Source organism: Phascolarctos cinereus, unplaced genomic scaffold (genome assembly GCF_003287225.1).
Source record: "Phascolarctos cinereus isolate Bilbo 61053 unplaced genomic scaffold, phaCin_HiC Scaffold_3;HRSCAF=262, whole genome shotgun sequence".
Taxonomy (NCBI): Eukaryota; Metazoa; Chordata; class Mammalia; order Diprotodontia; family Phascolarctidae; genus Phascolarctos; species Phascolarctos cinereus.
Window position 1 is genome coordinate 194,571,815 of NW_027555736.1, and position 16,388 is coordinate 194,588,202.

The 16,388-nt window shown below is 36.4% G+C and overlaps 1 protein-coding gene across 1 annotated transcript in view; it reads left to right on the forward strand.

Moving 5' to 3' along the window:
• The window catches only part of HECTD1 (HECT domain E3 ubiquitin protein ligase 1), a 109,970-nt gene that overhangs the window by 26,958 nt on the left and 66,624 nt on the right, over positions 1-16,388 (forward strand). Inside the window, 6 exon segments of the mRNA XM_021004235.2 lie at positions 3,966-4,200; positions 5,910-6,137; positions 8,707-8,988; positions 9,095-9,365; positions 10,213-10,289; positions 10,374-10,472. Coding sequence (XP_020859894.1) covers positions 3,966-4,200; positions 5,910-6,137; positions 8,707-8,988; positions 9,095-9,365; positions 10,213-10,289; positions 10,374-10,472 — 1,192 coding nt within the window.

The window sequence follows — 16,388 nt, forward strand, 5'->3', positions numbered from 1 at the left end:
TCCCTAATCTGTTCTTTTCCTTTCAGTGTATTATGACAAACCACAGTTATGTGTTCTTGGTTAAGTGAATTTATAGATTAATTGCAGAAGTAAAACTCACAGTTCTTAGTAAGAGATAGGCCATGGGGGATGAGAATGAGGAGTTGAGGATGACATCTAGGTTGTGAGCCTGTATGAGTGGTAGGATAGTGGTGCTCGGTTTTTTTTTTTTTTGAGAGGTTCAGCAGGCAGTTGGAGATGCAAGATTGGAGGTCTTGAAAGGTTCGACTAGTTAAAATGATTTGATAATCGTCAGCATAGATACTAATTGAATCTGTGAGAGCTGATGAGATCACCAAGTGAAATCATATAGAGGAAAAAAAGGAAGAGGGCCCAGGACAGTGCCTTTGGAAACATCTCTTGTTAGAGGCCATAACCTGGATGAAGATCCAGCAAAGGAGACTGAGGCAGAGGAATCAGACAGGTGGGAGGACAACCAGGAGAGAACAGTGTCAAGAAAACATTGAGATCAGGCAGTATCAAGAAGAGGGTGATCAGCAGTGTTAGAAAGGCTATATAGAAGTCAAGAAGGATGAGGATTAAGAAAAGGTTATGAGATTTGTCAATTGAGAGATCATATTAATAACTTTGGAGTCAGCAATTTTGGTTGAATGGTGAGTTTGGAAGGCAGATGGTAGAGAATTAAGAAGAGAAGAAAAGAAGCTTTTATTATATAATTATAGACAGCCTTCTCAAGGAGTTTAGTTACAAAAGGGAGGAGAAATATGGCGTGATATCTAGTAAGGATGGATGCAGTAAATGAAGGTTTTCAGGGATGGATAAAGCATGAGCATATTTGTTATTTTTTTTTGGTTAGGCAGTGGTGTTAAGTGACTTGCCCAGGGTCACACATCTAGTAAGTGTTTTGTATCTGAGGCCGGATTTGAATTCAGGTCCTCCAGAATCCAGGGCCGGTGCTCTATCCACTGCGCCACCTGCCTGCCGCTAGCGTGGGCATATTTGGAAGCAGGAAGTAGACAGGGGAGATGAAGATATATGAGAGAATGGGGATCATGGAGGAGGTTGTCTGGTGGAGAAGACAGAATGGAATGGAATCACTTGGTATACAGAGAGGACAGCATGCTAGATTCTGATACACACACAAAAGCAAAGCCAGTCTCTGCCTCTGAGGAGCTTGTGTTCTAATGGGGAAGGCAGTATGTGCGCTCAGAAGGGCTTTCTATGGCAGTCACTTGAATGGATTCATGAATTTCAGGAAGTCGCTATGAGGTGGTAGAACATTCCAGACATAAGAGACAGCCAAGCCAGAGGCACAGAGTGGTGAGATTGAGTATAACAGCAGAGAGGCCAAAATGATTGGACCACAGTGTGTGTTGGAGGGGAATAATGTGAAGCTAGAAAGATACGTTTGGGTCTGATTGAGAACTCAATTAGTCAGCAGGCACTTATTAAGCATGTATTATCTGTCAGGCAGTTTAAATACAAAGAAAGAAAAAAAGCATTCCCTGCCCTCAAATAGCTTACACTTTAAAGGGGAGACAATATACAAAAGAGTGAGAGGACTAGAATTCGGAGGGACTTGGGAAAGGTGTTTTATAGAAAAGATTTTAGCTGAGACTTGAAAGAATCCATGAACTCCAAGAGATACAGATGAGGAGGGAAAGCATTCAAGGTATGGAGGACAGCCAGTGAAAATGCCTGGAGTCAGGAGATGGAGTATCTTGTTTAAGAAACAGCAGTGAGGGCAGTTACTAAATCAAAGAGTGTGGGAGGTGTGGGAGAGTAAGGTGTAAGTAGGCTGGAAAGGAAGGAAAGGGCAAAGTTATGAAGGGTTTGGACAAACAAATTTAATCCTTAAGGTGAGAGGGAGCCATTGGAGTTTATTGAATCATGGCCAGACTTGCTCTTTAGGAGGATCCCTTTGACAGCTGAGTGGTAGATGGACTGAAGTGGGGAGAGACTTGAGGTAGGCAGACCATCCAGCAGGCTGTTTTAGTAGTTCAGAGTTGAGGTGATGAGTGGCCTGCACCAGGATGATGACAGTCAATTTCGCAGGAGAGAAGGGGGTGTGTAAGAGAGATGTTAGGAAGATAGAATTGACAGGACTTGTTAACAGATTGGATGTGGTTGGTGAGAGAGAATGAGAAGTTGAGGATGACATCTGGGTTTTGGGCCTTGGGACTAGGAAGATGGTGGTGCTCTTCACTGTATTAGGGATGTTAGAAAGGGGGCAGAGTTTTGGGAGAAAAATAGTGAATTCAGCTTTGGGATATGTTGAGTTTAAGATGTCTAAGGAACATTCAGTTTGAGGTGTCCAGTAGGTAGTTGGAGGTGCAAATCTAGAGGTTTATCTGCATAGACATAATAATTGAATCCTTGGGAGCTGATGAAATTACCAAACGAAATAGTTTAAAAAAAGAAGAGAAGAGGGTGCTGGACAGAGCATTGGGGGTCATCCTCTGTTGGCAGGTACAACCTGGATGAAGATCCGTCAAAGGCAGAAGAGTAATTTAAATGCCGAACAGGATTTTATTGGAAACTGAGTGGGGAAAATACTTGTGCTTTTTAGGAAAATTATTTTAGCAGACTATATGGAGGACAGCTGAGTATATGGGAAGTGATTAGAAGCAGGAATATCAATTAGGTGGCCTTTGTAGTAGGTGAGAGTAATCTTACAGTACCGTACTTTGAATTAAATTTTCTGTATTTTACTATTGAGTGTTTCTCACTTTTTTTTGGTATTACTGTCCTATACAATAAATGAAAGTTTAAAAATATATTGACAAAATCCCATTCTGTATTCAGCTATTCTCCAAGTATATGTTGTTTCTAGTTCCTTTGCTTTTGATGTAAAATTGCCATAAATATTTTTATAAATGCCTTTATCATCAGTTCATTCGTCCATTATGGTATAATTTTAGTAGTAGAGTGTTTTGGTCCTCTAGTAGTAGATATAATTGGTTTTGTAATTAATTGTAAATTGTCAGATTGCTTTTGAAAAAGTTTTAACCAATTTGTAGCCCCACCAACATTCTTGCCCTATATTAGTAGCCATTTTTGGTGAATTTGGAGAGTTGTTTTAAATTTGCATTTCTTGAATTATTAAATATTTGAGTAGTTTTTTTTCAAATAATGACTCATAATTGTCTTTTTTTTTTCCCCCTTAGAAAACTGTTAATATTCCTTGTCCATAACCCCCTTGGAAAATTTTTACAGATTTATTTTAGCTTCTTATATTTCTGATGTCAAATTTCTATCAGATCCTTGTTACAAATGTATTCATCTCTCTGATTATTTTTTAGTTAGTTTAGAGCTTTTTGTCCTACAGAAATATGTTATCTTCCAATAACATCCAATCCATAAATTTTGTTTGTTCTGTTTTCAAGATAGATGCATTTGCTTCCCTCCACAATTGACAGATATGGTATTCTTTCTTTTATAGTTTTGTTTTTTATATTTATAGCCTTGATCTACTTTGGGTTATTAAAATATGTTGGTGTATCATATGATACTATTAATTTGTTGTTATACTGCTATCCAGTTTTTCTAACAATTTTTGTTTTCCTGTTCCTTTCTCAAATGTTTTTGTATTTTGAATTTACCGAGTCAAGTCAGCAAGCAATTATGTGCCAGGCACTCTCTCAAATATTAATCTAACATATACTGGGTTCTAATTTTATATCTTCTGTTCTATTGATCTACTTTTCTATTTTAAATTCATGAAAGTAGCAGGAGGCATTTTAGATAGCTTTAAATATGTAAAAATTTGTGAAGTTTTAGTGTGTTTACTATGTTTGCACTCAACATGGACAGGGAGTATGCTTCCAGTTTCATTTTTCCTTAATTTCTTTTTATAATGCTATTACAAAGTTGTTTTTACTTGTCTATTTTTTTCTGTGTCTTGGTTAATAGTAAAATATTTATATTTTGATTAGTATTGTACAATGTATTTCTTTTTACTGTAGGTGCCCTCCTCGTACATTTTTACCAGCACTCTGTAAAATTTTTCTTGATGAAAGTGCACCAGACAATGTATTAGAAGTGACAGCCCGTGCCATAACCTACTACCTAGACGTATCAGCAGAATGTACTCGGAGAATCGTTGGAGTAGATGGAGCCATAAAAGCACTTTGTAATCGTTTGGTGGTAGTTGAACTTAACAACAGAACCAGCAGAGACTTAGCTGAACAGTGCGTCAAAGTAGGTATCTTAAAACTTAAATTTTAAATTGTTTTTTACATTACAGGTTTTTAAAAGATGCATACCTTAAATTGTTCCATTTGAGGGTCATTTTAACATGTTTGTATAAAACTTTAAAATTTACAAAGCACTTTTCTCACAACACTCCTATGAGGTAGATGTAAATATTATCATTGCCCCCCTCTTTTTTCATTTTTGGAAGATTTATCATATGGAGGTTGAGGAATGTCGCAGACATGCTGCCTTTTAAATAAATAGATGTGTATATATAAAATATTTTTCCCAATTACATGTAAAAACAGTTTTTAATATTTCTTTTTTAAAATTTTGAGTTCTAAATCCCTCCCTCTACCCCTCCTCCCATTGAGAAGACAAGCAGTTTGTTATAGGTTATACACGTGCAGTCACGCAAAACATATTTCCATATTAGTCAGATCATTCCCATTTGACATACAAAGAAGCTAAAGCTCAGAAGTGGTTAAGAGAGATTTACCAAGTCGACAAGCATTTATTAAGCTCTTACAGCTAGATGGTTGCAGTGGTTAGAGTGCTGGGCCTGGAGTCAGGAAGATCTAAGTTCCTATGTGGCCTCAGACACTTACTGTCTGTATGTATGTGTATGTAAGTCACTTAATCCCTGTTTCGCTTAGTTTCTCAGTCCATAAAATGGGGATAGTAATGCAACCTATCTTCCTCATTATCAAATGAGATAATGATTGTGAAGTGTTTGCACGGTGCCTGGCACACAGTAAATACTAACAAAGTATTAGTTGTTGTTAGTGCTCCTCCTCCTCCTCCTCTTCTTTGTCTTCTTAGCAAGTGGTAGAACTTGGTCTGAAGACCAGGTCTTTGGATTCCAATTCCAGGATTCTATGTACTACATTTATATCTAGGAGGACTGCTAATAACTAACATTTATACAGTGCTTTAAAGTTTATTTTCCTACAACATCCTTATGAGATAGGTAGGTGAGAAAAATTAGGTCTTCTGGCAAGATGAAAAAAATTTTTTTTTCCTCGCCTTTATCTTTTGTTTTTTGGAAGTGGTAGAGAGCGATAAAAAATATATCCTTTATTATTCCAAAAGGTGGTTTCATAGGGTTCAGGGTAAGAACTCTTAACTGAGGGGGAGATTGTAACAGAGACCTTAAAGTCCTTTTTTTAAGCTTTCTCTCATACTGCTTCAGCTTCTATAGGTCTGCTATAACTTGAATGTTACCTAGTCAGAGATAAGGCAGGTAATCCCTATTTTGTTGTATTTTAAATAACTTGTTAGACCAGTAGTTGTTTTTTACCCTACCTTTTATAGGCCTTACCAAAATTTACAGACTCCAAGTGGTCAATAGTAAGTTAGCAAGACTTGCCTGCTTTATTTCAGTAGCACCTTTCTAAGGATCTCTCTCTTTGCACTCTTCATATTATTATTCTGTAAAAGCTTTATTATCCAACACTGTGAAAGGAATAAGGACTTACATTAGTTAGACATCCTGGTTGAATAAAGAATTATCTTTTAATGAAAGAAACTTCTTGTTGCCTCATTGTCCTAATTTTCCTAGATTTGGATTGGAAGCTTATGATTTAAAGCAGTATGGGGAAACCATCTAGAGATTTTTGCTGTATTGGTAGAAATCCCATTCTCCAACAGAAAATGAAAAATATTACTTTTAGGAGACAATTTTTAAAATATTTTTGTGCTTTAATTATTCGTAGTTTTTAGAACTGATCTGTACTCGTGAATCAGGAGCTGTCTTTGAGGCTGGTGGTTTAAACTGTGTGTTGACATTCATTCCTGATAGTGGGCACCTGGTTCATAAAGATACCCTTCATTCTGCAATGGCAGTAGTGTCAAGACTTTGTGGCAAAATGGAACCTCAAGATTCATCATTAGAAATCTGTGTAGAATCCCTGTCTAGTTTATTAAAACATGAAGATCATCAGGTATGTGGACAGGTTAATGGAAATGAAGAAATTAATTGGAATTGTCTATGGTTTTTTTCACAATTAATAATCATGTTCTTTTTAGTTTTTTGGTGTTTTTGTTGTTGTTGTAGTTTGCTAAAGGATTTGGACTGTATTAAAAGCAACAGAACTTATGATGCTTTTATGTTTATGATTGATTTTGTGCAATTGAATTTGGTGTTAAAATAGAGAATATATGAACAAAGGCTAGAATGTTGTTGAAACGAGTGAAAGGACTAATATGTTTTAGAGTATGGTATTAAGTTTTTGTGACAAGCATTTTAGGAAGGACGTTGATTAGAGAGAGTAAATTAGAGAACATTCAGAGTTGGACAACCAGGATGAGAACCTGGCAGAACATTAACAATAGGAAAATTGCAAAGAGACAAATCTAGTTTTGATGTTAGGAATAACTTCTTAACAATTAGCTGTCTCAGAGTGCATTGGATTGTCTTGGGAAGTAAAGCATCTTCCTTTCAGGACTTCAAACAGATACTGGATGACTGCCTGTTGAGTATGTTATAATAAGGATTCTTTTGGGGCATAGGTTGTACTACATGGTCACTGATATCCCTTCCAAATTGAAAATTCTGATGTTAAGAGATAAGGCTGGAAAGGCACGGTGGCCAGATTGTGGGAGGGCTTGATGGCCAGAAGAGTTTGAAATTTATACAGTAAACCACTAAAGAGAGTCACTGAAGATTTTGAAAGGAGCAGTGACGTGATCAAATCTATGGCTAATAGAAACTGTTAGGCAGAAATATACCGAATAGGTTGAAAGGAGGAGAGAGGGAACAATGACACTGTTAGGAAGCTACCATAATAATCTAGGCAAGTTGTAAGGAGGATCTCTATTAAGTTAGTGCTTTGGGAATAGAGGTAAGGACATAGATTTGGAAAATGTTGTGGAAGTAGGCTTATGTGACTTGGTAACTTATTGATTATGGACAGTGATTAAAGAAGGAAATGAAAGAAAGAACAAAGAATCCACAAAAACTCCAAGGTTATGAATTTGGGAAGTTTGGGGTGAATTATGAAGCCTCATCTTAGGGAAGATGAACTCTGGCATGGGTTCTTAACCTTTTTGTGTGTGTTTTAGACACCTTTGGCAGTCTGGTGAAGCGTATGGACTTCTCAGAATAATGATTTTGTTACCTACATTCATAATTAAAGGAAATACTAAATTTCAGTTAAAGGGTAGTGAAAATAAAGATGCATTTTTTCCCCATCCAAGTTCACAGATCCTCTGATATCTATCCACTGGCCTCTTGAGGTGGTGGGGATCTGTGCACCCCAGATTATGAATCCCTTTCCTGTAGGCAGTTGGAAATGCAGATCCAGGCCTCAGAAGAGAGTTCATGAATGGAGAGAGAGTCAGTCATCTTCATAGAGAAGTTAATTGAAGGTATGGCCATGAATAAGATTACCAAGAAAGAGGTTGTAGACAGAAGACTGCTAATGGCAGATGCTTGTGGGATACCTATGCTAAAGGGTTGTATAGAAGATATGGAACCAAAGAAGGAAAGAGGAGGAGAAATTATAAGTGAAGGGAGAAGCAGGGGAATCCAATGTTTCTTAAGCCATTTTAGGAGAAGAATATCCAGTTGGAGGGAAGTAGTCAGGAGTTTTGGTAGCTGTAGAGGTAAAAGATGATGAGGACTTTAAAAATACCATTTGATTTGTTATTAGTAATCATTGAGCAATGATTTGGGGGGGGATAGAATACAAATTGCAAGGGATTGAGGAGAGTTGCTACTAAAGTAGAAACATTGGGTGTAGATGACGTTTTCAAGCATTTTAGCAAAGTAAAGTTACAGTGGAAAAGCAGTGAAAGGGGTGGAAATGTCAAGGGAGTTTTTTTAAAAATTGATGAAACTTAACCATGTTTTTTGTTGAGAGGAATTTGTTGATAGGGAGAGATGAAATGTGAATGAGAAATTGGGGATGACTGATAGTTCCTAGAGGAAATGGGATTACTATCACGTGTAGAGTAATTAGGTTTAGTGAAACAGAGAAATTTGGTAATGCTGAGAAATTGTGAGGAATAGGAGGGAATGTCTGGAGCTGGATCATTTGCATATTCAATAAGCATTTGCTTGTAAACTTGAATGGAAGGTGGTGAAGAGGAAAGAATAAAGGTTTTGGAATAGGTGTTATGGGAAAAGAGAAAAGTTATATCATAAATCTGTAGTCAGAAGTCATCTATTATAAAAATGTTTTTCCAAAAAAAATCAATTATATTTATTTTTTAGATTCTGTTAATTAAAATCAAGAATTCTTATAAGTAGCTAACAAATTAATTTCTCATACTTGTTGAATTGACAGGATTTAGATGTCAAAAGTTATAACATCAATATTATTACCAAATATTGTTTTTTTTTCCCTGTCTAAACCCAATGTGACCTGCTTAGATTTTTCTTAGCATTATCAGTGGCATTGTTTTTAGTGTCTTAATGGTGTCATAGTCTTTTAGGTGAGTTTCAGGTTATTCAAGTTATAGATTATGATCTCTTTATCTAGAGATTCTATTTTCTATTTCCACATCTAGGTTTCAGATGGAGCTTTGCGATGTTTTGCCTCCCTAGCTGACAGATTTACTCGACGTGGTGTTGACCCAGCCCCATTAGCCAAACATGGACTAACTGAAGAGCTATTATCTCGAATGGCAGCAGCTGGTGGTACTGTATCAGGGCCATCATCAGCATGCAAACCAGGGAGAAGCACAACCGGAGCACCATCTACAGCTGCTGATTCCAAATTAAGTAATCAGGTTTCAACTATTGTAAGTTTGCTGTCAACACTTTGCAGAGGCTCTCCAGTAGTCACACATGTAAGAATATTTTTTACTATTTTTTATTTCAAGGATGGTATTTTATGGGATGATGGAACAGTCATTGGTAAACAATAGGCATAATTATTCTTATCCCTTTTTCTAGGATCTCCTGAGGTCTGAGCTTCCAGATTCAATTGAAAGTGCTCTACAGGGTGATGAAAGATGTGTGTTGGATACCATGCGTTTGGTTGACCTTCTCTTGGTGCTGTTATTTGAAGGACGAAAGGCCCTACCGAAGTCCAGTGCTGGATCTACAGGCAGAATTCCAGGGCTTCGTAGATTGGATAGTTCTGGAGAGCGCTCACATAGGCAGCTCATAGACTGTATCCGAAGTAAAGATACTGATGCACTTATAGATGCAATTGACACAGGAGGTATGCAGATTATCTTCAGAAATGAGGTCATGGATAATAGAATTATAGATTCTGATTATTGTTATTATATGTCTCTTGACATTAGAAGATACAGAAGTTCTATTGCAGTTTGTCTTATCTATGTTAGCCTGCAGTTGACAGTTTTTCCACTAGATGGTGATACTGCCTTATAATTAAGGTTGAGAGGATTGCTTTATTGACTGAGAGAAATGTGAGACCAAGCTGATTGCTGCTGAATGATGAAATACTGGTCTTTAAAAAAATTTCTTTTGGAGGCAGTTGTAGGATGAGGAAATTGGCATAAGGTAAAGTAATGAAAAGATAGAACTGCTTTTATGATAAGATTTAGTTTGTAATCTAGCCATTTTATACAGTTTCTATCTATTTTATGACATTTGAAGATATCTTGGGGGATATTTGTCTTATGAAGACCAGTAAAGTAATGCCAGGCCTCACATATAGTTTTCTTTTCAGCTGTTTTTATTCTTGTCAACCTTAATTTCATTGCTGCCTATGAGTTGAAGCCCAGAAGTAATCTGAATTATAGACTCTCATCTTTGCTCATTTTAACTCTAGGGGAGATGGCACATCTCTTTTAAAAAGACAGACTTGTGTTTTACTGACTTTACTTTTACTTAAATTTGATCAAAATTAGTGAATTTTCAGTGCTTATGCTCTTTAGTGGGGGGAAAACATAAAGCAATTCAAACTATCATAAAATTCATGCTGAGAAATATTTATATTGACTTATAATAAATTCATTCTGTATTGTACTTTGTAGCCATAAAATACTTTCACATTTTCATTTGATTCTCAATTATGTTTTAATTATTTTTAATAATTGCAGCATTTGAAGTGAATTTTATGGATGATGTAGGGCAAACCCTTTTAAACTGGGCCTCTGCTTTTGGAACTCAGGAAATGGTAAGATAAATGTAATAACAAGTTTTTCAAAGGCAGAGAGATAAATAAGGCATTTTTTAAAGGTTTTTTTTTTAATTCTCACAGGTAGAATTTCTGTGTGAAAGAGGTGCTGATGTTAACAGGGGTCAAAGGTCGTCATCCTTACATTATGCAGCCTGCTTTGGAAGACCTCAAGTAGCAAAAGTACGAATTTTAGCGTTAGTATAATAAATTGTGTATATGTTTAAGAATTATGTTGAACATTACGAAAAGCAAAATAGATAATTTTGATTACATTAAATTGAAAAGTTTTTGCACAAACAAAGCCAATGCAACTAAGATTAGAAGGAAGGTAGAAAATTGGGAAAGAATTTTTACAACCAGTCTCTCTGATAAGGGCCTCATTTCTAAAATATATGGAGAATTAAGACAAATTTATAAGACTCCAAGCCATTCCCCAATTGATAAATGGTCAAAGGATATGAACAGACAGTTCTCAGATGAAGAAATTAAAGCCATCTATAGTCATATGAAAAAATGCTCTAAATCATTATTGATTAGAGAAATGCAAATCAAAACAACTCTGAGGTACCACATCACACCTATCAGATTGGCCAACATGACAAAACAGGAAAATGATAAATGTTGGAGAAGATGTGGGAAAATTGGAACACTAATGCATTGTTGGTGGAGTTGTGAAATGATCCAACCATTTTGGAAACAATTTGGAACTATGCCCAAAGGGCTATAAAAATGTGCATACCCTTTGACCCAGCAATAGCACTTCTAGGGCTATATCCCAAAGAGATCAAACAAATGGGAAAAGAACCCACATGTACAAAAATACTCATAGCAGCTCTTTTTGTGGTGGCAAAGAATTGGAAATTGAGAGGATGCCCATCAGTTGGGGAATGGCTGAGCAAGTTGTGGTATATGAATGTAATGGAATACTATTGTACTATAAGCAATGATAAACAGGCTGACTTCAGAAAAACCTGGAAAGACTTATATGATCTGATGTTGAGTGAAGTGAGCAGAACCAAAAGAACATTGTACACAATAACATGCATGTTGTGCGATGACTGATATTGATAAACTTAACCCTTCTCAGCAATAAAAGGATCGAAGACATCTCCAGAGGCCTCGGGATGGAAAATGCTATCCACATCCAAAGAAACAACTATGAAAGTTGAATCACTATCTTTTTTTTTTCTCTTCTGTTGTTTTGTTTCCTCTTTCTAATGGTTCCTCTTATTGGTTTTAATTTTTATTTACAACTTCACTAATGTGAAAATATGTTTAATAAGAATATAAATGTATAGACTATATGAGATTGTGTGCTGTCTTAGGGGGGTGGTAGGGAAGAAGGGGGAGAAAAATTTTAAACTTTTATTTTTAAATTTAAAGCATATGGAAGTGATTGTTGATAAATCCAAATAAATTAATAAAATTTAAAAAAAATTATGTTGAGGGGAAAGATTAACATACATTAATGTAATCACATTTTTTCTTTGTGTTATCAGTGTTCTTGATGAATCTTATGATTATGGTCAGTACAAGAAAAATATTCTGTTGTAGATTCTCTTATGGTATTTCATACTCATGGTTTGAAAATGGTATATACTGGTTTGTGGGAACTGAGAGGTTGGTTAAGCATTTGAAATGAGGCTTCTCATATCTTAGATGTTTTCCCACTGTGTGATTGGAGAAATCAGAACCAAAATGGGGGAAAAAATTAGCTATTTTCCTCACTGGATTGTTGTGAGGAAAGTGCTTTGCAAATCTTAAAGTGCTATTACAAATGTGAGTTGTAAACTCTTTAGAATCTTTAAAATGAGCCGTCTCTTCTTTTTTTAATAGTATTTTTTCCCAGTTATGTGTAAAGACAATTTTTAATGTTTATTTAAAAAAAATTTTAGTTCCAAATTCTCCCCCTCTCTCTCTCTCTCACCATCCACTCCCTAAGACAAGAAGCAATTTGATATGTCATGTAAAATTTATTTCCATATTAGTCATGTTGTGAAAGAAGAAACAAGCCAAAAGAAATGAACCATGAAAAAAAATAAAGTGAGAAAAGTATGATTTGATCTGTGTTCAGACTTCATCAGTTTTTTCTCTGGATGTTGATATCATTTTCTATCATGAGTACTTTGGAATTTTCTTTGATGATTGTATTGCTGAGAAGAGTTTAGTCGTTCATAGTTGATCATCTTACAGTGTTTCTGAAATCTGCCTGCTTGTCATTTCTTTAGCACAATAGTATTCCATTACAGTCACACACAACTCCTCTTTCCTTCGTATGCTTCCTACAGCACTTCTGCCCACCCTAAGCTTAGTATCTCACCTCACATTTTGTTGAGAAAATATGCCTCTCTGCATCTCACACCTCTTTAACATCATCTCTCATTCTCTCCAGTCCCTGAGAAAGGGATGGCCCTTCTCCTTGCTGCAGCCTATTTCTTCATATGCTGTAGCCTTCATCCCATTTTCTTATGTCTCCTGGCATTATGTCTCCTCTTCCCTCTCTCTCTAATCTTCAGTTTCTCCCAGTCCTCTGGTTCTGCTCCTGCTGCCTACAAACATGCTCAGCTCTTCTTTTCATCCTTAAAACAATAACAACAACAAAACCCTCACTTTGCCTTGCTGTGCCCTCAAGCTTTTGGCCTATTTCTTTCCTTCCTTTCACTACTGTTAGAAAAAGCTGCCTGTTCTAATTGCTGTTATCCCTTTTCATTCACTTCTTAGCCCTTTGTAGTTGGACATCGGACCTCATCACTCAACCAAAACTGCTCTCTTCAGATTACCAATGACCTTTGTCACTGATGTCACAGATAGAATGACTTTTTCTCAGACCTAGCTTCTTGACTGCATTTGATGTTGTAGACCACTCTTTCCTCTTGGGCATTACTTCTCTCTGAGTTTTTGTGACACTGCTCTGTTGATTCTGTTCATACCTGTTCGGTCACTCATTTTCTTTTCCTGTATAATCATCCACGTCATACTTCACATGTGAGGTTTCATCAGTGCTCCCTCCTGGATTCCCATTGCTCCTCTTTCCATGCTTTCTCAGTGATCTCATCAATTCCGGTAGATTTGGTTATCTCTATGAAGATGGCTCTCATGTTTATTTATCTAGCACTAATCTTTCTCCTATCCTTTAGTCTTATCTCCAGTAGTCTATTGGACATTTTAGATTGGACGTCCCAGACGCATATCAAATTTAATAAAAGCCAAACTCCCCAAATCCACTTGTTTTCCAAATGTATCTAGTTTTGTCATGAGTGGTGGCATGGTGGTATCATCCTTGAGTTATCCAGATTCTTTTTTCTTTTTTAATTTTATTTATTTATTTATTTTACTTCAATAGAAATTTATTTATTTTTAGTTTTCAACATTCACTTCCACAAATTTTTGAGTTCCAAATTTTCACTCCATCTCACCCCTCCCCCCACCCCAAGATGTCATGCATTCTGAATATCCCTTCCCCTAGTCTGTCCTCTTCTGTCTCTCCCCCCTTCTCTTATCCCTTTCCCCTTCTATTTTCCTGTAGGGCAGGATAGACTTCTGTACCGCATTTCCTGTATTTCTTATTTCCCAGTAGCATGTGAAAACATTTTTTTTAAACATATGTTTTTAGAACTTTAGGTTTCAAATTTTCTGTCTTTCTCCCTCCCCACCCACCCTCATTGAAAAGGCAAGCAACTCAGTATAGGTTGTACATGTGCAGTTATGCAAAACACTTCCACAGTAGACTTGTTGTGAAAAACTAACTCTATTTCCCTTAATCCTATCCTGCCCTCCCATTTATTCTATTCTTTCTTTTGACCCTGTCCCTCTTCAGAAGTATTTGCTTCTGATTACCCCCTTTCCCAATCTGCCCTCCTCTCTATCATCCACTTGCTCTCTTGTCCCCCTCTTCCCCTATTTTCCTTTAGGGTAAGACAGATTTCCATACCCAATTGAATGTGTATGTTATTCCCTCCTCAAGCCAAATCCTATGAGAATAAGATTCACTCATTCCCTCTCACCTTCCCCCGTTTCTCCTCCACTGTAAGAGACTTTTCTTTTTTGTTTTTATTTTTGTGAGATAATTTACCCCATTCTACCTCTCCCTTTCTTCTTCTTCGAGTATAATCCTCCCTTATCCCTTAATTTTATTCTCCAGATATGACCCCTTAATCTTCAACTCACCCTGTGCCCTCTATTTATCTGTCTCTCTATATATATATACATATAATTTTTTTCCTCCAACTACCCTAATACAGATAAAGGTCTCATGAGTTATAAACATCCTCTTTCCATGCAGGAATGTAAACAGTTCAATCTTAATAAGTCTCTTATGATTTCTCTTTCCTGTTTACCTCTTCATGTTCCACTTGAGTCCTGTATTTGAAAGTCAGATTTTCTATTCAGCTCTGGTCTTTTCATCAGGAATGCTTGAAAGTCCTCTATTTCACTGAATGACCATTTTTTTCCCCTGAAGAATTATACTCAGTTTTGCTGGGTAGGTGATTCTTGGTTGTAATCCTGTCTCCTTTGCCTTCTGGAATATTATATTCCATGCCTGCGGTCTTTTAATGTAAAAGCTGCTAAATCTTGTGTTATCTTGATTGTGGAGTTATCCAGATTCTTAACCTTGGAATCATCAGTGATTCTATTCTATTCAGCTTCTATCCAAGTCTTGTCAATTCTGTCTGATGTAGCAATCATTTGCCAAGTCTCAGTCCTACTTCTACTACGTTTATTGTGCATATACATTCTTTCTACTTTCCTTCCCTCCATTACCCTAGTTCAGACCCTCATTCCCTCACAATGACTTGCAATAGCCTCCTAATTGGTCTACCTGCCTCAAGTCTTTCTTTTCCAGTTCTCTCTTCATACAGCTGCAAAGTGACTTTCTGACAGCAGAGGTCTGACCATTTCCTTGCCTTACTCAATAAACTTCTGTAGCGCCATTTAAGATAATATATAAACTCTTTCTGTTTTGAATTTAAAGTCTATCTTCAACCTACCTTACTAGCCCTATTATATATTTCTCTTAATTCATGTAATTTTCATATGATTCAACCGACCTAGGCTTCTTACTATTCTTCATATACAGCGTGAGATCTTTCCTGTTCCTTTGTACTGACTGTCCCCCATTCCCAGAATGTATTTCCTTACCTTGCTACCTTTTAGAATCCTTAGTTTCCTGCAAAGCTCAGCTCAAGTGTTACCTTCTACATGAATCCTTTCCTGATGCCTGTTGTTGATAATGCCTTCTTCAAAAAATTACTTGAATGTATTTTGTTTACATGTAAATATTTATTATTTTTACCTTTTATGAAATGTAAGTTTCTTGTAGGCAGAGACTCTGATTTTTTTCTCTTTATATTCCTAGCACAGTGTCTGTGGCATAATAAGTTCTTACTAATAATTTCTCATTGATTAATAGTAGAAAGAAATATAGTCTAAAATTCAAGAGTCTAGAATATAGTTGTTAATTCTGTCACTAGGTAGGTAATGTTGGAGAAGTTATTTCAGTCACCCCTTCTTCGTTTGTAAAATGAAAAAGATTGTTTCTTTTCAGCACTTAAAATTCTATGATTCTAATGTGATAAAAATACAAGATGAAATTGCCTGTTCTTGAAAGTAAGAGTCTCTAGGAGTTAAAAGGGAGAACTGAGTAAGGAATAGAATAGTCTTTTTAAAATTTATTATTATTTTTTAAGGCAGTTGGGGAACGCACGGCTAGTTAAGTGTCAAGCGTTTGATCTGAGGTCGGATTTGAACTCAGGTCCTCCTGACTTCAGGGCTGGTGCTCTATCCACTGCTCTACGTAGCTTCCCCTTTTTTGTTTTGTTTCAGTCTATTTATTTGTTTGTTTTTTGAGAGAATAGTCTTTAAAACTTACATGGAGGACTAGAGGGGAACACTGTAGCATGAGTAGAATTGGGACAGGCAAAAGGGTAGGAATATGATATTTTAGTTACCTAGAACAACATGAGGATAAAGGTATGAAGGTGGTAATAAGCTTTACATGAGACTAGACTAATTGGAGTCTACAGTTAGTATTAGAGAATTGTAAGGAATCAGGCAAAGGAATTAGGACTTGATAGTAAACTATTTAGCAGCATGTGG